Source organism: Bubalus kerabau, chromosome 7, assembly GCF_029407905.1.
Source record: "Bubalus kerabau isolate K-KA32 ecotype Philippines breed swamp buffalo chromosome 7, PCC_UOA_SB_1v2, whole genome shotgun sequence".
Classification (NCBI taxonomy): Eukaryota; Metazoa; Chordata; class Mammalia; order Artiodactyla; family Bovidae; genus Bubalus; species Bubalus kerabau.
Genome location: NC_073630.1, coordinates 71352790 through 71379377, shown reverse-complemented (window position 1 = coordinate 71379377; position 26588 = coordinate 71352790). Strand labels below are relative to the sequence as shown.

The window sequence follows — 26588 nt, the reverse complement described above, 5'->3', positions numbered from 1 at the left end:
AATACATTCATACTTATTCCTTGTGGGAGTGCTCAAGTCGAAAGTCACTTATGGAGAGTGGCTAGTGGGTCTTTCCCCCCACCCCCCCAGTAAAGTATTATTAGTTTTTGAAATGATGTGCTGTTTTAGGACCAGTTAGGAAATCTCAAAGCAGATATCCAGCGATCTTAAAAGATTTGAGACCTTAAAGTTCCCAGTAGCAGCAATAGATCATCTGTAATCAAAACAAAAATCAAGTGAAGCACGTCAATTCAGTAAAGACAAAATTGTATTATGAAACCCCCTAACATCTTGTCCATGTAGTATTTCTATAGTTCTAGTAACTCACACAAGAATAAACACGTCAAGAACACTGCAAGTATTAGAAATCATAGCATGAATAGATTCAAAGGTAGGGGTTTTAGAATCTTTCCCTCTAGCAAACCACTGGTACCAGAACTATCACCAAGGAAATCACTGCATTTTCTAAATTTACTTAAAAAAAAATACATACATACCGGTTTATATAAAATACCCTGGAGAAATAACCCTTTAAAATATAAAGACATCTCATTACTGTCAATTATTTTTTTTCATGATCCTCCCAGAATTCCAGGCCTTATGTTACAAAACAATAATATAAATGTATTTTTACTAAGATGAAGTATGTATAACATGTTATCACATGTTAAAATACAGACCAATATAAACAACCTATTGTTTTACTTACTACAGTGTATTGATAACATTTATTACATTTAAGATAACCTGTTGTTTTATCAAGAGTATCTAAAGACTACTGTTTGGTAGCTGAAATTATTCCAGCTGAATAGAGAACTTGAAATATTAACTGTCCTAAGTTTAACAACTGAAAATAATCTTGAAGGGAAAATATTACCGTCATCAGATGTAATTTCACAGCTAAGTAAGTACTCAGTATTGTTACTGAATATACAAATTTGATCCTTTTAAAGTATATTTATTTCTTTTAGGTCTTCAACATGTCAGAGGAACTTGCCCAATTGGAAAGTATCCTCAAAGAAGCCGAGTCTGCCTCAGAAAACGAAGAAATTGACATTTCCAAAGCTGCACAAACTACTATAGAAACTGCCATTCATTCTTTAATTGAAACTTTGAAAAATAAGGAATTTATATCAGCTGTAGCACAAGTCAAAGCTTTCAGGTAAAATGTGAAGGGATTTATAGGAGATGCCTTTATACCTAACTGGAAATTTATGATGGAGTTTGGGTTTTCAACTTGATGTCTCAATCTTTGTGAAAGGAAAACATGACCTTATTTTGTACACTTATCAATGCAATGACACCAATTTTAGACTTTGTTCATTATCTGTGCTACTTTCAGTAATATTTGTTAAAATGTTAAAACAGATCCTCAGTGATTCCTAAGGAAATTACTTTTTGTGAGTATTAACCTAAAAGTACTTAATCTGGAATGATTGCTGTGAATCTCAGGACTTACAAATACTGTCTGCTTTCAGATCTCTCTGGCCCAATGACATCTTTGGCAGCTGTGAAGACGCCCCTGTCCAGACGCTGTTACACATCTATTTCCACCACCAGACACTGGGCCAGACGGGAAGCTTTGCAGTCATAGGCTCTGACCTGGATATGTCAGAAGCCAACTACAAACTGATGGAACTTAACCTAGAAATAAGAGAGTCTCTACGCACGGTGCAATCATACCAACTCCTCACACAGGCCAAACCAATTGGAAATTTGGTGAGCACTGGATTTTGAGAAACTTCAGGCATTCAGGAAAAGACTGAACTGAAGATGATTAAGAATATTAACAAGCACCTTTTATGGACCCTTGCAGTTCACTGACAACTTTTTCTGGCAGCATCCACAACCCCAGTGTAACTAATGTCAAACTTTCTCAAGGTAAAAAAGAATGTCAGAACCACATCTGAAGGGGAAAAAACTAATCATCTTAACAGCTGCCAATACCTCCCACAATAAACGTATAAAGAAAGAATTTTTTTAATGACTTTACCTTCGTGAAAAGAAAAGGGCTAAAAGTGATGCATACAAATACAATACTTTCTGGAGAAAGAAAAGAATTCTAAGAATGTTTGCAATAATGGCCTCTAATACTGAGACATTGGAAAGCAGGTAAAATGAGGCTGAAATCGAGGCTGGTTCATTTTAGCTGAAGACCTGCAGAGCTGCTTGGGTTTCTAGCAGTCACAAGCATAATCGACAACTGATGCTTAATCATCTACATGAAGAACATCCATTCGGATAGATAGACACAGAAAGACTTATTTGCAAAAACCATTGATTTTTTTTTTTTTTTCCAATATGTGGGATAAGGGCGTGGGTGTTTTGTTTTTTGCTCTGTATAAGGAATTGTGTGTGTGTGTGTGTGTGTGTGTGTGTGTGTGTGTGTGTGTGAGCTGAGATGTGTGCATATGTGATAGTCATATTTTCAAGGTATGGGTGTTTGGTGATAACGTCTCAGAGCATGCCTAAAAGAGCACTGCAAGATTATTTTTGAAAAAATTTATTTTATTAGATCTAACTCTTCATAGTGTGTAAATGTTAGGACATTTTAATAATATTTTAAAACTGGGCTTTCCCAGTATTTCAAAAAGAAATAATATATCTGTTAACGTTATTGGAATGCTGCTCAGTTCTCTGATCAGTGCTTATGTTACAATTGTTGATAACTAACCAAAGTAGATGCCTGCGGAGACTTTAAAATGTACAATAAAGATGTATGCTGCCCGTCAGCGCTTCTCATTAGAAAAGTTAACTTATTTTACTCCATAATTATTATAGAAACTGTATAGATTAAAACTGGTATTTTCTTGTACATTTGTGCAATGCACTGTTATACAAGAAGAGGTGTACAAAGCTAAAGAAAAAAACTGTGGTCATTGATGGTAGAATATGTGACTTGCAGGCCCTGAAAGTCTGCAGAATTCAAGGAGAGAGATGCAGATGCATTTGTATATGTTTATGCAGGACTCACATGTTTCACTCTTAAGGAACCTGGGGCTACAGGGGAAGATGAAAGGAAGCCTGAAGACTGACTTAACCAAAACATGCAATACACTTATTCACTGTCCAAGTTTGCAGCATAACATGGACTGGATTTCTCTGTCCTTTTTTTAAAATAGCATTTTGTAAAAGAAATGAATGTAGTCCCACAAATTCCTCTGATTTGAAAGGAACACCTTGTATTTTTTATATGCATCTCTTATCCACTGTGACTTTTCTTTTAAACTGGGCTCTGGGATTCCAGAGTTTAGAATGTAGAAATGAAATGCTTAGCTTTGCCTTTTCTCGGCGGTGCGGACCCTGCCAGAAATGTAATTATGCTCAAGTGCATTAACTGAGGGCACCGCGCACGCCATTGGACTGCTGACTAGAGTTATGTTACCTATAAAATTCTGTAACTGGTCACAGCACATTCATAATCACTGTATTTTTTGACCCTGATAAAAACAATTATTTTGATGGTGTTCTGGTACTGTAAATGGTGTCCTTTAAATTATTTAATGACTTCTGGGTGTGGGGCAGGAAGAGAGCAGTGGTGTCTGGAGACACACCACACTTTACATCCTATCTCACCATCCCCTATTTTTCTCACCCTCCTTATATCCTTTTTGTTAAAATAAAAAGCATTGTAGCTGTTGGTCTGCGTTGTATTTTAAGAAAGGATGAATGATTATAGTGTGCCTCATTACGGAACTTTTCAAATGTTGCCTTGACTATGTCTAAAAAAAAAAAAAAACTTGTCCTTCAAAAGGGGAGAACACATTTAGTTCAACTGACTAATTACTCAAATCTTCCAAACATTTGAAATTTCCTTTTCCTATTCATATGTGCTGCTACTGCTGCTGCTGCTAAGTCACTTCAGTCGTGTCCGACTCTGTGCGACCCCATAGATGGCAGCCCACCAGGCTCCCCCGTCCCTGGGATTCTCCAGGCAAGAACACTGGAGTGGGTTGCCATTTCCTTCTCCAATGCGTGAAAGTGAAGTCACTCAGTCGTGTCCGACTCCTAGCGACCCCATGGACTGCAGCCTACCAGGCCCCTCCGTCCATGGGATTTTCCAGGCAAGAGTACTGGAGTGGGTTGCCATTGCCTTCTAGGATTCATATGTAACTAAGTCTATTAATAATGTAATAAAGATGAATACACCTGCAGAAAGCAAGATGCAGATATAAAATCATTAGGATTTCCCTCTACAAATCAGATTTTCTTAAAACCTATACTTTGATGCTCCTTGTCCTCTGGATCCAAAGCGTGCATTCATTAACAAAATATATCAAATGCTTAATTTATTAAACACCTTATTTAGTTTCAATGAGAAACCAATTTTTGTTCATTTACAACCTTTTTCTTTTGCCCGCTAAATTTATCATTTTTAAATAGTAAGTCTGTACAATAACATGAGATACTGTGGTTTCTCCAAAGGTTTACATGATTTAGAACATATTTTTACTTTTAGTAGTGTAAGATGGGGAGGGTGTGGTGTCCCCCACCCCCACAACTGTCCATCATAAATTCAGAAAACAGTTATACAGTCTCAGGACACTCACCAGAGCCAGAGTGAGCATCCATCCCTCCTTTTGGTCTCTGAGAACTGCTTATCCACCAGCATAATCTATACAAGAGGAGATAATAATCGATGTCAATATAGTTGTACTTTATGGCATTTTTATTTTTAAATTTTCAAAATTTCAAAACTGTCACTTTAGCAAATGTAAGAAATATGAACAAAACTAGAATCACTTCCCCTGATACCAAGAGAGAACAGCATTCTGGGGTATTTCCTTCTAGCCTCTCAGACTCTCACTCAGAAAAATCACGTAAATCTCTAATTATACATACAGTTTGACAGTGCTTCCTTGCCAGAATGTTCTGACCATAACTCATCACGAGTTCTTGTACCACTTTGTTCAGTTTCTGAACGGCCACTAACTCTAAGTAAAACATGCTCTGATCCTGGCTTTGCTCAACTGTAAAACAGGGTTAACTGTGCTATGGGGAAAAGAATGGCCATGTTAAGCCTAAAGAATAGTTAATAGCCATATTAATAACCATTGAATTTGTCCTAGGGCTCATTGTAGGGCTCATTTCTGTTGTTCCTCGTTTGTTCATCAGATGCTTAGAGTAAATATGTACCTCTTGCATGCCATGTAAGTCAGATTGGTTTCCTATCCGTGTACCTAGCAGCGACCTCATGATGAGTTAACAGCATTAACACAAAACTCATCACCTTCACCCACACCTTATGGTCCTCGTCCTGCATTTCTCTTTGGCCCCACTGCCATTTGATCTTTGCACGACTCCTTATGGGTTTACGAGCATACATGGTATTGCCAGAGTGATTATTTTTTTCAAAGGTGAATCCGTCACTAAGCCCCCACCACAGCTTTAAAGCCTTTCAGTGGATCCTGATGACATGTGAGGACCAGTTGCCCCAGCCTGGGCCTACCAGTGATGCCAGCCATCACACCCACCCCTGTCCTCCAGTGTATTCTGCCACTGGGGCCTCCTGGCTTTCTCTACCACTGGGCCTTTGCACATGTTAGCCTAGTCTGGAAAAGTTCTTTCTTTCCCTCTTCGCCTAATTCAGCTCATCCAAACTTTAGCTCAGCTGTAGTGTCATTTTTTCAGGCAAGCCTTCTCTTCCCTCCCCAAGTCAGATCCCTTTTGTTTTCTACCAGGTGCTAAGTAGCTGTTACATAGTGCATAGAAGTTTTGTGCAGAAATTAATGGGCATACACCCACTACACAGGGCAGAGGCCACAGCCATGTTTCTCCATGGGAACTGCAGGGCTGACTCAATTGTTTTCACACTTCAATTACATAAGCAACATCCGGGGTGCTTATTAAACACTTCACCTCCAGGTAGTGATTCAGTAGGAACAGAGGCCTAAGAACCTGCATTTTTAAATACCAGGCCATGGGGTTAGAGGCCTTCCCCCCACTATAAAAGGTTCTAGAGACTTCAATTTTATTTTACTCCCCATATTTGTCTACGTACAAGCATCCAAGATGTTTAACAGACTTACTATATACATGGTTGCTCTAAGGTAGTAAGGGTTAACTAAAGTAGGATGGTTAGAAATTTGGAAGGCATAATTAGCACCTGGTTCCAATTATGTTGTTTCTGTAACCAGGAAACTAATAGCTCTCAACTCTGATTTCATTAGAATCCCTCCTGTCATACCCCACCCCCACCAATGCTCCAGGGTCTCAGTGTTTTCTTGGTAATCTGGCAGAAAGCTATTAGGCACAGTTAGCATAGTGTTAAATGGTGCCAAACACTTTCCACCTACAGAACTGCAAGTCCACAATGACAAAGGCTAAAGCTGCCTCCAACTTCATCTTTAAATACATTTAGGAGACTTTTTTTTTTTAATGTTCCATTACCAGCTGAAGTTCATTTGAAGTTATTTAACATCTAAAAACTGCCCTCAGCACCCCCAACCCATTCCAGTCCACATCTGTTCCGTATCTGTGACGCTGTCAGCAAGTCAGGTTCTCAGAGCCTTTGTCCCTCAGCACCTACTACACTGCGGTAATCTGGAGGCCGTCCACTCCTGGTTCCGACTGGGTTACCCATCGCCCATGTCCCCTCAAACATCAAGGCCTAGCTCTGCCTTCACCTCCTGCAGAAGAACGCTCATTTTAATAGATGGCTTTTTTGTTCAATTAATTTCTTATAGGCATCAGACCTACAAGCAGTAAACATCCCATCAGTGAGCCCCTTCATACTGTCAAGTAATGACTAGCCTAACTCGGAGCCTGGCTGCTCCGTAAGCAATGGACAAATACTAAAGTAACAAGCACAGACTGTTAAGACAGGCTCTCCTATGGATTTTATGCAGTGTATCAACTGTTTTGCAATGCTTTTATTTTACAGTTTTGCCAAACAACAGCCTTTCACGAAGTATTTCGAGGGAGCGGCAGAAGAGGAGGAGGGACATGGCGGGGGGAAAAGCTCAGCTCGCTTGTCTGCTCCAGCAGCACACATTCACAGTGGGACCTCAGTTTTCTTGGGGTTTTTCCCCCTACATTCACTTAAATGATATATTTGAAACTGAAAGTGCTGTCGCAAGATAGGCGTTTGCCTTTGCATCTCCCACACAAATCTTGACGGTGGGGCCTTTTGGGGTCCACGTGGCGAAGTTTCACTGGGCAGGAGCATCTAGTCTGTTTACAATTCTGAAAAAGATCAAAGTGAGACATGCATACAGAAGATAAACCCTTGGTGATGTCCTAGAACTTCAAAGTTGTTTTTCTAGTCCATTCAAATACTAACTGAATGCACACTAGGCAAGGTTCTGTCTGCAAGGACAGGAATGGGAGAACAGAAGCACTTCCTTCATGCGCTCCTGCTTCCATTTTGCATAGGATTCAATTCTGAATTGTGAAGCTTCTTTTGAAGAAGTTTTAAGAGGAAATCTTTTCCTACCCTTGAAGCCAGGGTGGAGAGCCACCAGGTAGGAGAGAGGAGTCTGACAACAAAAGTGAAGGTGTGAGGCCAGGAGCTAGTAGCAGGCCCGGCACCAGTGGCCGACCCTGGCCCTCTCCCTGCTGCAAAGGACCTCAAGCTGAGGCAGAAGGCAGAACAACAGCTGCTGGGCCAAGAGCAGAGCTGTTAGTGAGTTCAATTTCCTTGTCCGATTCCTCTCTACTTTAGAACTTGCTCTACTCTCAGAGTCAAGGGCATTGATTAGGCTGTCTCAACTGGCAAGCCAAGGTCCATTAGCGGTGTGGTAACAGCCTAGTTTGTTCTTCCCTCTTTGATCATCACAGCCCATTATCACAAGGCAGTGCTCAGTTAACAAGCAACCTGTTACCACTCAACCTGACATTCCTTTCTGAACTAAGGCAAAACAGAAAACTTTGAAAAACTCGCATTTTTACTAAATACTTTTAACTTGGGTACATGCTGCATGAAATGTATTTGCATAAAATCGTCAGCCTCTACTACCTCATGTTAAAAGTTATTCTGTTCTTTAAGTTTACTCTCTCCTGAACTGGACTGAGTGTCAGGTAAAGCAAACATTCTTCCACGTTGCAAATGAGACGACAGTCTCCAGAGATGTTCACACGACCAAAGTTTACAAGAGCAGGAGGAAACGATCACGGAGGCCTGGCTTCCCAGTTGAGTATTATTTCTACAACTCATTGCAGAAAGGAATCAAAACCTCAGGTCACTGGGAATCTAGGCTCTCTTAGGAAAAAATTTTCAAGAAACGACTCCTAAACCTTCTCATCACTATCTAGTTCACACATAAAATGCAAACGTTCAATTTACTTGGCAGGTGATATCCTCCACTCGGTAAGGGTTATAAGACTTCTGGCATGTTCGGCAAAACTGCTTGTAGTAAACCTGATGGGACAAAGGAAAAACTTAAAGTCCAAACCCTCCTGAACCTTCTGTCAGGATGACGCTGGTGACAGGGCATTGCTTACCTTGTTAGTGCCTTGTACACACCACACATAGGCACTTTCCCAGCGGATATTGCAGTCCTTGCAGTGATAGTAGCCGTACTTCTGCTCTAAGAACTGAGCGAAAGAACAGCAGAGTGTAACCAACTTGCCATCTGAATCAGCCTTCATCTCAAGCAGCCTGGCAAGGATCTGATACTTAAAACTGGCACTCTGCTTCAGATCATGGAGGAAAGTAGAATCAGGTTCAAGGTGGTCTCCAGAAGGTAACAGTTAGGAAAGCTAATAGCTTAATCAAGTATTGAATAGAAAAGCATGGGCCCACAAAAGTTTGTGTTCCACATTCACTTGGTTCAAGGAGCAGTTTACTAAGCGGGTGTTTTCCTGCAGACAGGCAAGGGGAAAGCCAAAAATACAGGGTTCCTGAATCTTGGGATTCTGGAGGGAGGGTTTTTCTTTCTGTAAAATAGGTCTGATCTTAGCACACACACAAATGAGGTAGTCAAACAGAAGAAATAAGACTGCACCCTAAAATAATCTTGGGTGAACACCTTGAAAAAAAAAGCTATTTATGTTGCTAATTAAGTTTCTATCAAATGGTGCTGAGTTGAAAATATGGATAAGCCATTAATTCATACACAATATGAACAAAAGTAGTATTACCTTATTCTTTTTTTTTTTAATTTTATTTTATTTTTAAACTTTACATAACTGTATTAGATTTGCCAAATATCTATTCTCAGAAACAAGTTACAGACAAGTTTTTCAAGTTAGGTCTTTAGGATTGGAAGGAACTTTGGAAGACTCAGCATTTTCACAGGTGAGCAAGCTCAAGTCCAGGAAGGTTAAACGTTGAGTATCAACACAGTTTGGAGCGGTCATAGCTTGTGTACAAATCTGTTTCACTCTCTTTGCTTCACGGACCCCCACTAAACAGCCCTGAGGACTTGGAGGAGATATCAGAAGGACTCCTCCAGGCCTCTTACTATTTCTCACGTCTTTCTCCTCCGCTGGGTTACAACCCCTCAGTGCGCTCCAGCTCTTTCGTGTTCAGGCAACTACCACACGGCCCTCCATGCCTGCTGCTCCTGGGTAGCAAAGCACGGCAGTGCGCACGCTCCAGCAGTACCATCAGATTTCTGAATAGGGGTGCGTCTTAAATGCAAGGTAAAATCCTGACCAGGACCCCAGTAGTCAATGGTTACAGTCTCTAACACACTGAATTCAAAACTGAGAGTGGGATCCACGGGAATCGACTCTCCTGGACAATAAGTTCACTTTCTCATGTTCTGAGACCCATCCTGGATCATCCAGCGTACAATGTATTTGCTGTATACAGCTGACTACACTCTGGCGGTCAGCAAATACTCTCGGAATAAGAATGTTAAGAGCTTTTCTACAGTCACCCCTGTGCAGCTGCAGTTCTACGATAATACCAACAAGCACACTACACTCGATTTAATGCTGACGGAGAAAGACTTCAGCAGCCACCGAAAGGCACCGAAGCGTGCCGGCGCGTAAAGGGAGCGCGCGCTTCCACGTGTCGAGAGCAGCCGAGGGCGGGCACCCGGACGCGGATGGGAGCCAACACAACTCCGGGGGATCCCCTGCCAGTTCCCGGGCTGACTCGGGTCTCACCTGGAAGCGCAGGCGCTCCTTGCTCGGCTGGGGGCTCCGGGGCGACGATCTCTCGCCAGCGGCGTCCGGGACCCTGGCAACGGGCAAGGGCTGCTCGCGGCTTCCCGGTACTGCGGCCTGGGCCTCGTCCTCCTCAGGCTGCAGCCGCAGGGACACCTTCCTCGCCGACCCGTCTCCCTCCTCGGGGCCTCGGGGCCTCGCAGTTGGCGGCCCTCGCTCAGACTCCGGCTCCCCGGGCCTCTGCTGGCCCGCCGCGGCCTCGGCCCCCTCCAGGAGGGTGGCTAGGCAGCGGGAGGTCACGGGCGAGTACACAGCCAGGGTGCGCAGGAAACGCACGCGCCGCGGGGCGCGGCTCGGCGGGCTGTCCTGCTCCGGGCCCCGGCGGGCGCGCTGCGGGGAGGCCGGGCAGCTGCCGCCCGCGTCCGCCGCACCCTCGGGATCTGGACTCGGGCCGGACTCGCGGGCCCTGTGCCCCAGCGTCCGCCGCCCCAGCGAGCACTGCACCGATACGTCGCGGAACGGGTTCACCTGCACCGCCGCGTCCCGAGTGCTGGCCGGGCGGGGGCCCACCTGCGACAGCAGGGCCATGAGCTGCGCGCGCTGGTAGCTGTGGACGTACTCGGCGGCCGCCAGCTGCCCGTGGCCCGGGAACGACGACGAGGCCGCGCCGTCAGAGGAGGAGGAAACTGGAGGGTAGCCCCCGCCCCGGGGTCGCCAGCCACCCTCGTCCGCCCCGCTTTTTCCCTTGGTGGCGGCGGCGGCCGGGTAGAGGCACCGGTACGAATAGAGGGCGCACGCCGGGTACAGGTAACCATCCAGGACGACGTCCCCCAGGGCAGCCATCAGTGTACCCCTGCCGCCTGCCCGCCGGCCCCGGCGCCCTAAATAGACGACCTCTCAGGGGCAGTCGGACGCGGGCCCCACCCCCGCGGCCAGCGCTGCGCTGGGGCAGCGCCCCACCCCCACCCTTCCCGCCACCCACTGGTGTCCTAGCTTCCTCGCCGAAGAATTCCCTCCCCGACCTTGGTGTGGGAATATTCCACACCCGGAGGTCGGCACGAATATCCTTAAGATGATCTGCAAAGAAAGCTTTCTTTGCGATGCAAAACTGATCTGGAAGTGAACTTGCCCCAGGTGAAGAAGATACCCGCAGAACCATCCCCCGGATTAACCGAGCCAGGTGGTAGCCATTCCTCGGTTATTGTCTGCGCCGCCTTCGAAGCTGAGGCTAGGCTGGGTGCCTCTGGCTAGTGAGCAAAAATGCGAAGGTTTGGGGAGACTACTTGGGGTCTCATAACCTACGATCTCAGATTATATGTTATTTAATCATCTCAGAGTCGCTCTGAGAAATCTACGCATTGAACCCTTTCAGTAAGTGCATAGGGAAAGCACTCTAGGGCATCGTATCTAGGCTAATTGTTTTCTCCCTTGGAGAACTTACTCCCTCCCCGCCTCCCCGCCTCCTCCGTCCCCCGCCCATCTCGAATGGTGAGCAGGAGGTGCTGTTAAGTACCACCAGGGATTGCTCTTCTCTGGGGAGGATAGTCGTTCCACAGATTTCTTTGACTAAATAAACTTTGCAAAGGAAAACTGATTTAGACTGTGTTTACATAAACGCTGAAGATGGAACCAGTCCCCAGTTGAAAAGCAAGTGCCTTGTTCACTAGAAACATGTCGGCTGTTCATTACAAATAGATATCAGATCAAGTAATCAAATATATTAATGTAATTTTTCCCTGATTTGAAACAGGTTGGACAATGAGATATTATATTTCATTGTTTAATTGACCTGTTTGGGGATTTGTCTGAATACAGGTCAAATTTTAACAGTGTCAAGTATTTATAAACTGAGCAAGCACACTTTGTTTTAACAACAATTACATTCAACTCAATTATGCTTTACAAATATAGCATGTTTTTACTCATATAAGATAGTGCATCAAAATTCTACATTTCCAAGACCCTGTTTAACATATTTGAAACAGTCATAGATATTGGTCATGGTGAAAACCAAAAACCACACTTGTTCAGGCCAGCAACCTAGCAGTCCCAGGTGCAAGTTACTTTACAACACTGATTTGTAGTTTATGTAAATGCTTGGTTAATATACCAATGCAATCTTATGGTGGGTAGATCAAAATCGTTACATGTATAATGATGTGAACCAGCTGTTGTTCTTTATGTAAACCATAGACACTACCACAGACCATAAATATGAAGTAGTATTTCAGCAAGATAAACTCTCCTGTGTATCTTCATATTTAGAGTGAAGTCTGAGTGGTTTCCATCATAATTAAATTATCTGCTTTCACTGTGCCATAGGACGTGTCTGCCATTTCCTCTTCTTTCAGTTTCTTATAAGAAATATCTGTATCTTCATCTTCATCTAGAGGATCTTGCTTGTGCAGTACTCCACTTCCATACATTTTATATATTAAAACAAAAATCCCTGCTTCTGCAGACTGGAAAAGGGCATAAAGCAAGGGAAACATGTACATACTTCCTATGTTTTGTGGTGGAAATGCCAGTTTCAGGATGGCGGTACAGAGCTGCACATTTTGGCTCCCTGTTTCCAGGCTCACCGTCCTCTTGCAGTTGGGCGGAAGATGGAAGAGAGTAGCTAAGCCGTAGCCTGAGGCATAGCCTGCCAAAGGCATAAAAATCGCTACCACGTAAACAGCTGCTGGAATACTGGCCAACAGTTCGGGTCCTAACATAGTGCCGGTCAATATGAAAAGGACCACCAGCGTCATTAGCAGAGACCACAGGGAAATCTAGTAAAAGAAAATAGAGAAGCCATCAAAAATAATTTGTGGAACTTCCCTGGCGGTCCAGTGGTTAAGACTCAGCTCTCCCAAAGCAGGGGGCATGGGTTCAGTCCCAGGTGGGGGAACTAAGATTGTGCAATGCCAGCATGGTATGCCCTAAAGACAACAATAATAAGAGTTGCAGAGGAATTCAAACAAGGGGACCCTGGACTCTTGGAAGAGGAGAGTCATCTAGTCTGATCTCCTACATATAATGAATAGTTTTTGACATTAGAGGCATCCAGGCCATGTCAGATAGCTCTGTTTGGCGACCTGTCCTTATGTCTAGTGACAATGTGCCTTCTATAACTGCTAGCCACTGTCTTGGATAGGCACTCAGGAGCAACACAGACCAGACAGACTACTCATCCTAAAAACAGCCTACAAATGTTTAAAAATCAGTTATGAGGGGAAGGTTATTACTCTTCTCTGGGGGCAGATTGTCCCAAGTTTTCAGCCTCCATCCCGTAACTCTGTTTTGGAGTCCAGATTTGTTCTGAGTGCTCAGTCCTGTCTGACTCTTTGCAGCCCCATGGATTGTAGCTCACCAGGCTCCTCTATCCGTGGGATTTTCCCAACAGGAATACTGTGTGTAGGTTGCCATTTCCTCCTCCCAGGGATCCTCTGGACCCAGGGATCGAACCCGCATCTCTTGCATCTCCTGCATTGGCAGGCAGATTCTTTACCACTAGCACTACCTAGGAAGCCCGACTGTTCTGAACATTTCTTTAATTTGTAAATATGCCTCTTAAAAACAGGGTGGTTAGAACTGAGCCCAATATAACAGGTATAGTCTGATGAATGGAGTAGACAGATGGATATTACTTCCCCTGAACAGGACTCCATGTTTTCCATAAGAAATTAGTTCTGGTTTTACACAGAAGATAAAAGACTATTAATTTACGCAACTGAGTGTCCAATATTTTTAACTTTCAAAATACTTTATATCTCAGAGAACTGTTAGTAATACCCAACAATTACCAACTCAGATTAGGTTAGAGAAAAGAAAAAACGTAAACATAAGATGTGAGGAATTCTTTGTAGTTCTGCAACTCCCTCCTTTTTATCTATTGATGAGAAACCTCCCACCTGTCTCTAGTGTTGCTTAGGAATTATTATATATAATAGAAAGATTTTAGATACAAAACAATTTATAAAACAGTGTGTCTCTTGATGTCTGACTGATACATTTCACTCATACAAGTAAGACAGGCTGGTAAATAGTAAGATGGAAACCTAGAAATTCTTCTTCTTCTTCAGATTGGCAGTTTGTTTTTTTTCAGTGGGGCAGAGGGTTGGGTGGGTGTTTGTGAGGAAGACAACAGGTCCAGAGACATTTAAGTGTTGCTTCTGGCTTCATAGATATATGTGGGATGATAATCCTTTGGAGTCTGTGGGATTGGCATATACTCTTTTAAAAATCATTCAAAATTTATCTGGGCTGGTCAAAAATCTATCCTAAAGGGTACAGAAATAAAATTATAAGATACTCATGCTACAAATGTGCCAATCAAAACTTTTCTTATATTAAGTTTCAAGGTGTGTCTACATCAAAAGCTTTGACAAAAATCTGATTCTTCATTGTGAACATAGTGGCTCTGAATCACTTCCTTTGAACCATTTTAGATCATTTGACATTTAATACTCACTTTAAAGTGTTTGCAAAAGTATAAAAATATTATGAAGCTGATCTTATGAGTGTGCTCGTTAAGAAATGAGTCCAGCTTTAACTTTAAGTTACACAGTCTTATTGGAGTGTCTGTTATTTAAATATATTTATCTATTTTTAGCATGGGAATAGGGTTTTGATTGACTTTCTCTTAGAATTCCTAAGGTTTTATAGTAAATGCATCACATTAATACTCTTAGCTTAATGATCAAACTTAATAAGTTCTTAATGCTCTCAAAAATAATCTATAGTATATTATGTTTAACATTAAAATATTTATGTTTTCATGTACATATATATTTATTGGGCTTCCCTGGTGATTCAGACAGTAAAGAATCCACCTGCAATTATTACATTCAAAGAATAGATGTTTATTACAGAGCATATTTTTTTTACTCAAGGTTGAATATATGTATTAGAGAAAAGAGCCCTCTATTTTTCATATTAAAGTTAGCCCCTCTGTATAATCAGATTATTTTAATAAATAAAATAAGTAAAACACAAAAGATTATGTCATCTTAAATCTACATAATTTAAACATTAGGGTGAGCCTTTTTCTCTTTGTTTTCTAAAGGAATTTGCATATACACTTTATAGTAATTAGTTATATACTTTATTTAACTTCCTAAAATGAGAATCCTGTTCATGGTTTACTCTTATTTACTACTATTTTTGAGTTTTCAAAGAAAGTTTAATTTACAAATATTTAAATCTTTCTCCTCCAATCAATTATTACAAAATCTCTACTGCTACAAAAAGCATCACTTTTTTAAAATAAAGCAATATTAGAAATATTGCACAAAATAATAGAAATCTCATCCTTTCACTAGCTTTAGAAATAATATGATATATTGCAATGGGGAAGGAAAAAAGAAACACAAATTTAGTAATGGTAATATATTCTGCATTATTTACCCAGGACCTAATTTTATTTTGTGTATTCTATTATATTCCACAATGTAATTTCTGAATTACCTTTGGTCTTATTAATGTAAAGTTACTTTTAGAAAACTAATAAAACATTTTAAAGGAATCTGCTACAGAGTTTCTCAGAATTAGAGTTCCACTTTTAAAGAACAGAGTAATGCATTTCTAAAATACTGCACAAATCCAATTAAAATAATTTTACTTCACCTGCTTTGATTTTTAGTAATACATGGCTTCTTAGTGAAAAACATGTTGCCATTGAATTGCACTGTCATCTTTTTTCTTCATGATCTGTTTCCACCTATGAGTACTGATAGTTATGCTGTTTTTAATAAACCTTGGTATATTAATTAAAGCTGTTATTTTTAAAGTTCCAAAAGATGGGATGGAAGTTATCTTCCTGGCATAATTTTTTAAGTTTATCCATGCAAGGGCTGCCCAGTCCTTTTCTTCCTTATCCTTCTTTTCCAAACTTCGCACCATTTCAGCCATGGGTCAGAGACCAAGGACCCTCTACGAATGTAAAGAAGGCAAAGGGAAGAGTGACCTTACCTTCACAATGTAGTCAGCCACCCGGCTGTATCTATAGCGAATGAAGACGCCCAGACCGATGGGGATGAGAGTGCTGCAGAGGGTCAGGATCACTGTCCCTATGGGTAGTAACTGCACCAGGGGAGTGTCGATCCAAGGCCGGCTGTAGATCCACAGGCACAGGGGCATCAAGACCAGGGCCAGGAGAGTGGAGGAGATGGTCATGATGATACTGCAGGAAAGGGAATGGACAGAAGTTGGAACAGCTTTGAGCCAAAGAGCCTTGCTTGCACACTGGATAAAGGAGAAAGAGAGAGCCTGCAAGCCCCCCAATTTGAAGTCAGGGGTGAACCTGCTTCATCTCAGGAGAGCACCAAGAGAGCAGCATGTCTAAGCCCAATTGAAATAGGAACTCCAGGTAAGAGATAAAAAGAATCTCAGGACTGTGGCTCTCTGCTTTCTGCAGCCTACTGCACTGGTTACCCTCTGGATGATTGTGAGGGCAAGGAATATTTTTGTTATCTTTTCTAATCCTCCAAAGCACCCTGAAGGACATGGTAAAGCTGCCGGATACTACTTGTTGGACTGACCCCAATCACAACCTTATATATGAGATTACTTTCTTTATTGGAGCCAACAGTCCTATTTTGCTTTTACATTTCCCGCGAGTCCTGGCTTCAGACTTCCCAGTTGCCTTTGTCTTCTGGGGCCCAGACCTGCACTGACAGAGCAACAGTCAGGGGGGTGGGGAGAGAGCTGTGGGGGAGACCCCCAGACCTCAGAGCACCTCTCTTCCCGTCTAGATCTTCTCCCCTCCAACCCTATCTCTTCTGCCCGGACATCACCCTCATCTCCAGTTTCTTTGCAGCTCTTCCGCACCTCATGCTAACCGCCTCTCCTTCCCCCCTCCTTGGTCTTGAACCCGTGGCTGTAAACGCGGTTGACGGCGATTAGATAGACGGCTATGGGACCGTAAGCAGCTCCGTACCTGAGGTTCATGTCGCCGTCCACGAGCAGGGACATGAGGTTGGAGAGATTCCCGCCGGGACAGCAGCCACACAGGAGCACCGCCACGGCGGCCGAGCCGTCCAGGGAGAAGGCGAGCGCCAGCAAGAAGGCCAGCAGCGGCAGGAAGCCGAACTGGCAGAGTGCGGCCAGCAGCGCGCCCACCGGCCGGCGGACGTGCGCCCCGAAGTGGTTCCCGTCCACCGTGCAGCCCAGGCCCAGCATAGTGATGCACAGGGCGGCGCCCACCAACACGTTCAGCCCATGGTTCAGCGGCGTGTCCCAGAACGGGGGCTCGTGGGCCGCCTCGGGCCGAGCGAACAGGGTCGGGCTTGGGCCACCCGCGCCGCCCGCGAAGCTGCCGGCCGTCGGCGCCGGGGTCGGTGTGGGGCCGGGGCTGAAACTGACTCCGGGCCCGGGTGTCACACTGAGCACGGGGCCGGGGCCGGGGCCGGCGCTGGAGGCCGGCGCGAGGGGTGCGTCCGGGCCGGGACTCAGGCTGCTGGCGGTGGGCGACAAGGTGTAATTGTCCGGGGGCAGCGTGGACTGGCCGAAGAGCAGGGTGCCATTGTCGGTGCCGAAAAGCAGGGTGGCGTTGTCGGTGCTGTCCATGGCTCTGTCGGGGGAGGCAGCGGGTCTGGCTCTTGCCTGCCCTGCGGACGTCTCTTCCCTCCCGCCGCGCGGGCCTCCCTGCGCCTTCGATCGCCACCGCCGTCCGTCTGTCTGTCCGGCAGTCCGCAGCTGCCAAACGGGACTCAATTGCAAGGCTCTGCTGCGCGCGGCTGACGTCTGGGGCGGCCGGTTGGTCCTCGGCTGTGGTGGGGCGGAGTGGGCGGCGGGGGCCGGAGAGGGGCGGTGGAGGTTGGCCGGCGCCCGCTGGCTGGCACTTAAGAAAGCGCAGCCCCCGAGGGTGAACCCAATCGCTGGGCCCCCCGCGCCCGCAGGCCCCGCCTTCGCCGGTCGAGTCCCTCCTTTTAATCACCAGTAAGTGGTTCTGTAAGAGTGTAGCCAGGGGCGGAACAAAGACCTGACAAAGGACAACAAGAAGAAAAAAACAAAAAAACCGTGCCTGGCTGCTGATCAAGTTCTCTGATGGTCTCTCACTCTTTGATAATGAAATCTGGACATCCAGACACATAAGAGAGAGAGAAAGCTGGTCTATGCACGCACATACATCATATAGACTGTTCAAAGAGCCTGCAACCCCGAGTGTTGCGAGGGATGCTTGACTTCATAGGAATGGCTCTCTGGTAGCAAGACACAATACTTGTGTTCTGACAACGTAGAAAGTAATAAAATATATTGGTGGGGTTTGAGCCAGGTCTTGTGCAAGTGCGTATGCATTATTTTATTTGATTATCTCTCAGCAGAGCCTTGGGAGAGATCCTGTTAGCTCGATTTTTCCACACCAGGAAGCTGAGGCACAGGGAAATCTCAGCCTCATCAGCCAAATCCACAAGCACCTGACTCAGTGTTCATCGGGATATGGTGTTAAAGCACTGCAGGGGAAGAGCTCTGCTAAGAAAAGTCTCCGTGAAAAATGTGTGTTTGGGAATTTTTGGCAGATGGGGAAAGGCTACTTCAGTGGTCATAGATTTATGAAGTGATTTGAGTATAGCCTAGGCTTTAGGATTAAAGAACTGAAAAGAATTAAAGTGGTGAGGTTCCCCACTTCAGACAGGTTTATCCAGAAAACAAATCAAATGCAGAGTTCTTGGGAGTGTTGACTTAACAACTTTATGTGAGTCCCTGGGTGCATCTGCAAAGGAAAGGGACCTCCCTGCATATCAAGAAGCCATGGAGAAGGCATCTGGCTGACTGAAGTGACTATAACCTGATAGCCAGTTGAGCTGTGAAAGCCAACAGCAGGGATTTCTAGGCTGAAGTCTTAGTTCAGGTTTAGTCTGTATGGAGCCAAGATCCTAGAGTGAATTCTTCCTCCTGGAAACTTGTCCCTACCCCATTTTCTACATCAGAGGAGACTGGGTGACTTCCATTTCCCAATGGTGCACTGAGTTCATATGTTTATATTTCAGTTCAGTTCAGTTCAATCGATCAGTTGTGTCCAATCTTTGCGACCCCATGGACTGCAGCACACCAGGCTTCCCTGTCCTTCACCATCTCCAGGGGCTTGCTCAAACTCATGTCCATCCAGTCGGTGATGCCATCCAACCATCTCATCCTCTGTCATCCCCTTCTCCACCTGCCTTCAATCTTACCCAACGTTAAGGTCTTTTTCAGTGAGTCAGCTCTTTGCATCAGGTGGCCAAAGTATTGGAGCTTCAGCATCAGTCCTTCCAATGAACATTCAGCACTGATTTCCTTTAGAATTGACTGTTTCGATCTCCTTGCATCAATTCTTTGGCACTCAGCTTTCTTTGGGTCCAACTCTCACATCCATTAATGACTGCTGGAAAAACCATAGTGTTAACTAGAGGGACCTTTGTTGGCGAAGTAATGTCTCTTCTTTTTCATATGCTGTCTAGGTTGGTCATAGCTTTTCTTCCGAGGAGCAAGCATCTTTTAATTTTATGGCTGCACTCACCATCTGCAGTGACTTTGGAGGCCAAGAAAATAAAGCTTGTCACTGTTTGCATTGTTTCCTCATCTATTTGCCATGAAGTAATGGGACCAGATGCCATGATCTTAGTATTTTTTGAATGTTGAGTTTTAAATCAGCTTTTTCATTCTCCTCTTTCACTTTCATCAAGAGACTCTTTAGTTTCTTTTTGCTTTCTGTCAAAGCAAAGTTTCTCTTTGCTTTGTGGTGTCATCTGCATATCTGCTGCTGCTGCTAAGCCGCTTCAGTCATGTCCAACTCTGTGCGACCCCATAGACAGAAACCCGCCAGGCTCCTCCATCCATGGGATTTTCCAGGCAAGAGTACTGGAGTGGGTTGCCATTGCCTTCTCCGTCTGCATATCTGAGGTTATTGCTATTTCTCCTGGCAATCCTAATTCCAGTTTGTGCTTCATCCAGCCTGGCATTTCCCATGATGTACTCTGCATAGAAGTTAAATAAACAGGGTGACAATATACAGCCTTGATGTACTCATTTCCGAATTTGGAACCAGTCCGTTGTTCCATGTATGGTTCTAACTATTGCTTCTTGACCTGCGTACAGATTTCTCAGGAGGAAGGTAAGGTGGGCTGGCATTCCCATCTCTTTTAGAATTTTCCACAGTTTGTTGTGATCCACACAATCAAAGGCTTTGGCATAGTCAATAAAGCAGAAATAGATTTTTTTTTGGAACTCTCTTGCTTTTTCAATGATCCAATTGATGTTGGCAATTTGATCTCTGGTTCCTCTGCCTTTTCTAAATCCAGCTTGAACATCTGGAAGTTCTCTGTTCATGTACTGTTGAAGCCTGGCTTGGAGAATTTGGGGGCATTACTTTGCTAGCGTGTGAGATGAGTGCAATTGTGCGGTAGTTTGAGCATTCTTTGGCATTGCCTTTCTTTGGGATTGGAATGAAAACTGACCTTTTCCAGTCCTGTGGCCACTGCTGAGTTTTCCAAATTTGCTGGTATTGAATACAGCAAAGGTCCATCTAGTCAAGGCTATGGTTTTTCCAGTGGTTATGTATGGATGTGAGAGTTGGACTATAAAGAAAGCTGAGTGCCAAAGAATTGATGCTTTTGAACTGTGGTGTTGGAGAAGACTCTTGAGAGTCCCTTGGACTGCAAGGAGATCCAACCAGTCCATCCTAAAGGAGATCAGTCCTGGGTGTTCATTGGAAGGACTGATGTTGAAGCTGAAACTCCAATACTTTGGCCTCCTGATGCGAAAGAGCTGACTCATTGGAAAAGACCCTGATGCTGGGAAAGATTGAGGGCAGGAGGAGAAGGGGACGACAGAGGATGAGATGGTTGGATGGCATCACCGACTCAATGGATATGGGTTTGGAACTCCAGGAGTTGGTGATGGACAGGGAGCCTGGCATGCTGAGGTTCATGGGGTTGCAAAGATTCGGACACGACTGAGTAACTGAACTGAACTGAGTGCACCACTTTCACAGCATCATCTTTTAGGATTTGAAATAGCTCAGCTGGAATTCCATCACCTCCACTACCTTTGTTCATAGTGATGCTTCCTAAAGCCTATTTGACCTTGCACTCCAGGATGTCTGGCTCTAGGTGAGTGACCACACCATCGTGGTTGTCTGGGTCATTAAGATCTTTTTTGTATAATTCTTCTGAGTGTTCTTCCCACCTCTTAATATTTTCTGTTGTTAGATCCCTACTCTTTCTGTCCTTAATTGTGCCCATCTTTGCATGAAATATTCCCTTGGTGTCTCTAATTTTCTTGAAGCGGTCTCTAGCCTTTCCCATTCTATTGTTTTCCTCTATTTCTTTGCATTGATCACTTAGGAAGGTTTTCTTATCTCTCTTTGTATTCTTTGGAACTCTGCATCCAGATGGATTTATCTTTCCTTTTCTCCTTTGCCTTTTGAAAATATAAATATGTTTATATTTTCTCTTCCCCAAATCTTGTGAAAATGGAAGAGATTATGACAAATATGGGGCTTTCCAGGTGGCGCTAGTGGTAAAAATCCTGCCTGCCAATGCCAGAGACATAAAAGAGGCAGGTTTGATCTCTGGGTGGGGAAGATCCCCTGGAAGAGGCAACCCACTCCTCCACTCCAGTAATCTTGCCTGGAGAGTCCCATGGACAGAGGAGCTGGGCAGGCTGCAGTCCATAGTGTCACAAAGAGCCAGACACAACTGAAGCGACTTAGCATGCACACACATATATAACAAATATGATTAAGTTCATGGCATATTACACTCTTTATCACAAATAATTTATTTCCTCTCCATTAGACCATAAATCCACAAGAGCAGTGCTTCTGCAAGCATTTAGGAAAATAATATACCCTCAAACTGTCCCCAGACAGTAAACCTAAAAAAACAATGTCATAACATCTGTAGAGCTTTGAAGAAAGTAGAATGTGACCAAAAAGATTCCAAGTTTTCATTTTGGCTTATGTGCAGATAAACAAAAAAAGATGCCACCTAAATACTTTGGTTAAGTGAGTAGGAGACATGTGAACAAACAGACAAGATAAGGAGGAGGCACTGTGGAACCTTTACATTCTTGAAACCACAGGAGAAGATAAGCCAAGAACACAAATGGCAGAGGGTGAGCTGAAGCCCGACTCTGCAGACACCACTCCAATTTGTGCTAATGGTATTAAAATCCACAATCAAATTAAATAAGCAGTAACTAGAGGCAGGCCAACCCATCCAACTGCCTCCTCTTGGGGACTGGGGAGGGATATGGGAGAGAATTTTTGCCATGGGTGAAGAGTGAAAAGCAGAAGAGATGGGCTTGGGTTGTAAATCAGCAGGAGGATCACGCTCAACCTGCAGCCTCAAGGATTTCTTGGGGCCTGCACACCTGCCGTCTCTCCTGCTCATGTGGTTGTTGTAAAGAAAGCATATGCTCTTGCCTCCCTTCTTCCTTCTGATCTTTTTCACTATTTAGGAAAAACCCTAGGATTAGGAAAAGAGAGCTCGCTCTCCAGGTGTGGTGATAATGGCAGGCTGCTGCGGGTCACTGAACTTCCTCTATTGCCCTACATTTTACTCTTACTGCTGCCAAAGAGAGTCTGGCCCATCCAAAAGGGGGAAAATACATAGATGGGAAAGATGACACCATAGGTGGAAAATGCCAGCTGGAGGAAAATACATTTAGAGGCTTCTTGCACACCATACACCAAAATTAATTCCACATGGATTAAAGAGTTAATATTAATAACAATAATGGAACAAAATTTCTGGAGAAAAATATTAGCTAATATTTATCTCATCTTTGGATAGGGAAAATGTTCCTAAGCAAAAAAGTAACAGAAGAAATCGTAACAGGAAACTCAATAGCTAGGATGCCATAAAAATTTTAAACTTTGTTATAGTCAAAAAAGCATTGAAAAATTAAAAGCAAATTACAAAATAAGAAAAAATATTTGCAACTTTTATAAAACCAAGAGCTAGTATTAATTTTATAAAACAGTTTTATAAATTAACAAGAACAAACAATACAACAGGAAAAAAAAAAAAAGCAAATGCTATGAGTAGATACACAAGATCATACAAAGAAAAGACCAAAGAAATTAAACTGAAGCAATTAGATGCTATTCTTTCACTGTTAGAAAAGAGTGACATAAATGATATTATATTATGGTGCCAAGGATTCTCTCAACTGCAGACCCTCTCATCCTGCTGGTGGTGTATCCTTTCTAGAAGAAAACTCGGTGTAGATGACAGTGGTCCTAGAAATGTGCATCTACTTTGATCTAGCAATTCTATTTGTGGGTGTTTATCCTAAGGAAACACTCAGGGAATTTTTTTTAAAAATGAGAGCCACATTGAGTGCTTACATACAGGACAATCTGCTGAGCTTTTAATCATGGATCATCTCATTCAATTTTTATATCAGGCTTACTGAGGTCAGAAATTTGCCAGGTCAAAAGAAAGAATTTGCCAAGTTACCTCCTAGTAGGGATAGAGTCAGGCTTTTTGAACCCAAGCTTGTGGATCCCAAAGTCAGTCCTAAACCGGATATGACATAGTTAAACAGGAAAGCTAACGTGTTATTTGCTCAGTCGTTTCTGACTTTTTGCAACCCCATGGACTGTAGCCCGCGAGGCTCCTCTGTCCACGGGGTTTTCCAGGCAAGAATACTGCAGTGGGTTGCCATTTCCTTCTCCAGAGGATTTTCCCAACCCAGGGATCAAACCCAGGTCTCCTGCATTGCAGGAGGATTCTTTACCGCCTGAGCCAATAGGAATTGCCTTTAAAAACTAAAATAGAGTTACCATATGATCCAGCAATCCCACTCCTGGGCATATATCTGGGAAGAGTAAAGTTCTAATTTGAAAATATACATGTACCTCAGTGTTCACTGCAGCACTATTTTCAATAGCCAAGACATAGAAGCAACCTAAATGTCCACTGAAAAATGAATGGGTAAAGAAGATGTGATACATATAGCATATATATAATGGAATATCACTCAGCCATTAAAAAGGAATGAAATAAGGCTATTTGCAGCAACATGGATGGATCTAGAGACGATCACACTAAGTGAAGTAAGTCAGATAGAGAAAATAAATATTTTATATCACTTCTATGTGAAATATTACAAAATGATACAAATGAATTTATTTACAAAACAGAAATACAGTCACAGACATAGAAAACAAACCCATGGTTACCAAAAGGGAAAGGGGCAGAGGAGGGATAAATTAAGAATTTGAGATTAACAGGCAGGGCTTCCCTGGTGGCTCAGCAATAAAAAAAATCCACTTGGAATTCAGGAGACATGGGTTCTATCTCTAGTTTGGGAAGATGCCCTGAAAAAGGAAATGACAACCCACTCCAGTATTCATGCCTGGAAAATCCCATGGACAGGGGAGCCTGGAGGAGTTACAGTCCATGGGGTCGCAAAATAGTCACGACTGAGTGGCTAAACAACAATAACAACAACAAACTACTATATATAAAATAGATAAACAACAAGGACCTACTGTATAGCATGGGGAACTGTATTCAATATCTTGAAGTAACCTATAATGGAACAGAATCCAAGAAAGAAGATATATAGATATATATAACTGACTTTGTTGCATAACTGAAACATTGTAAATCAGCTATGCCTCAATTAAAGAAATTTTTAAAAATAAATAAATATAAATGTACTAAGACAAGACACTACTATGCAGATGCCAAGAATAGTGTTTACAACCAGAGTTCCTAATCTGGAGTCCACAGATGAGTCTGAGACTCTCCTGAAATAAAGTTAGTTTTTCTACATATGTACATTTTTTTCCTGAAATGTGAGTTCATGACTTTTCTCAGTAAGTCCAAGACCTATTTTGAGGACTATTTAAAGATAAAAGAGAAATTATGTGTTGACATAATCTTAAGTGATAAAGCTATAAATACATATTAACATACACTTATATTCTAGTAAATATATGTAAACTTAGAGGGGATTTCTCCAATGTATATCTGAGAGGTAGTATTAAAAGGGATTTTTATTTTCTTCTTTGTGTTTTACTGTGTTTTTCAAAATTATACATATATTTTATAATCAGAAAAATAAAAAAATTTTTATAGTTTAAAATCCAGAGGAAAAATACATTCTACAAGTATCAAAGTGAAAATCATGTAATCGATTTATAGGCCATAGGCTGATACAGAAAAATAGGCCAAAGATACAATTTATAATAGACAAATTATATTCTATTAAATAGGAAAACTTTTAAATAGGGAAAGTTTTACCCCACTAATATTTAAATAAACACATAATATGAAACTTCAAAAAAAAAAAAGTCAAATAGAGTATCAAAGTAACATTTAATTGTGGTAATGCCATAGAAGCACACCTTTGATGGTGAGTGGGTATATGATACAACTTCTGGGGAAAGCACTTTGATAATACAGTCCTGCTTGACATTTTTTTAAAAATTTGAATTATTCCAAGTGAGGTGCCAGAAACCCTGACTCAAATTGCTTTGAGCCAAAAAGGTAGTTTAGTGACTCATAAGAATGAAAAATCCCCTGGGGTGGCTGGCTCCCAGGTTACAGTGAGGACTCGGTCTCTGTCCATTTCTCAGCTCCACTTTCCTCTATTTCATCTTCATTTTAACGTTCACTTTCTCTGTAGGGCGCTTTTTTCCCAGAAATATCCACCAGCTCAGAAATACCCATGGAAAGAGAAAGCTTACTTCCCAGTGATTTTCATAAAAGTCTTGGGGTAAATTGACCCAGGAACTGTGCCCATCCTCAAAAAAGACATTGTAGCCACAAAGAGGAATGCTCTCCCTTGAACTTGGGGTAGTCTCATCCCCACATGAGACACATGAACCCACATCTGGGTCAGGGATTCCCCAGAGGAATACTGGGTGCTCTTAACAGATGGAGGAAATATGGATATTGGGCAGGCAGAAACTAGAGGGCCTTACCCTGCCGACTTAGAGAAATCATCTGAATTGCAGACAGTTTATTCAGGAAGCTAAAATAAGACTGTGATAAGAGAAAAGAATTTTAGCAATAACCTGAATATTCAGCAATATGCAATTGATTGAGCATATTACGCTTTATTCATATAATAGAACAGTTCAGTTCAGTTCAGTCACTCAGTCGTGTCCGACTCTTTGCGGCCCCATGAATCGTAGCACGCCAGGACTCCCTGTCCATCACCAACTCCTGAGTCTTCACGCCCATCGAGTCAGTGATGCCATCCAGCCATCTCATCCTTTGTCGTCCCCTTCTCCTCCTGCCCCCAATCCCTCCCAGCATCAGAGTCTTTTCCAATGAGTCAACTCTTCGAATGAGGTGGTCAAAGTACTGGAGTTTCAGCTTTAGCATCATTCCTTCCAAAGAAATCCCAGGGCTGATCTCCTTCAGAATGGACTGGTTGGATCTCCTTGCAGTCCAAGGGACTCTCAAGAGTCTTCTCCAACCCACAGTTCAAAAGCATCAATTCTTCGGCGCTCAGCCTTCTTCACAGTCCAACTCTCACATCCATACATGACCACTGGAAAAACCATAGCCTTGACTAGACAGACCTTTGTTGGCAAAGGAATG

The 26588-nt window shown here is 43.0% G+C and overlaps 3 protein-coding genes across 10 annotated transcripts in view; 1 reads left to right on the top strand and 2 right to left on the bottom strand.

Annotated features, from left to right (window-relative positions):
• Positions 1–3640, top strand: part of FRYL (FRY like transcription coactivator) — a 264479-nt gene extending 260839 nt beyond the window's left edge. For all 8 annotated transcript variants that reach the window (XM_055588519.1, XM_055588516.1, XM_055588515.1 and 5 more), the window contains 2 exons: positions 972–1162; positions 1479–3640. In XM_055588519.1, the coding sequence (XP_055444494.1) occupies positions 972–1162; positions 1479–1737 (450 nt within the window). In that variant the 3' untranslated portion in view covers positions 1738–3640. The remainder of the gene's footprint in view (positions 1–971; positions 1163–1478) is intronic.
• Positions 3641–6854: 3214 nt separating this feature from the next.
• ZAR1 (zygote arrest 1) lies at positions 6855–10915 on the bottom strand. The gene is made up of 4 exons (XM_055588520.1): positions 10057–10915; positions 8443–8535; positions 8285–8359; positions 6855–7185 (listed from the first exon to the last, which is right to left on the bottom strand). Exons 1-4 carry the CDS (start codon positions 10897–10899, stop codon positions 7042–7044), a joined length of 1155 nt encoding a protein of 384 aa, XP_055444495.1. The 5' UTR covers positions 10900–10915; the 3' UTR covers positions 6855–7041.
• Positions 10916–11278: 363 nt separating this feature from the next.
• On the bottom strand, positions 11279–17717 carry SLC10A4 (solute carrier family 10 member 4). The gene is made up of 3 exons (XM_055587459.1): positions 16979–17717; positions 16012–16222; positions 11279–12830 (listed from the first exon to the last, which is right to left on the bottom strand). The coding sequence occupies exons 1-3, from the start codon at positions 17605–17607 to the stop codon at positions 12318–12320; spliced, it is 1353 nt and encodes a 450-aa protein (XP_055443434.1). The 5' UTR covers positions 17608–17717; the 3' UTR covers positions 11279–12317.
• Between the last annotated feature and the right edge of the window lie 8871 nt (positions 17718–26588).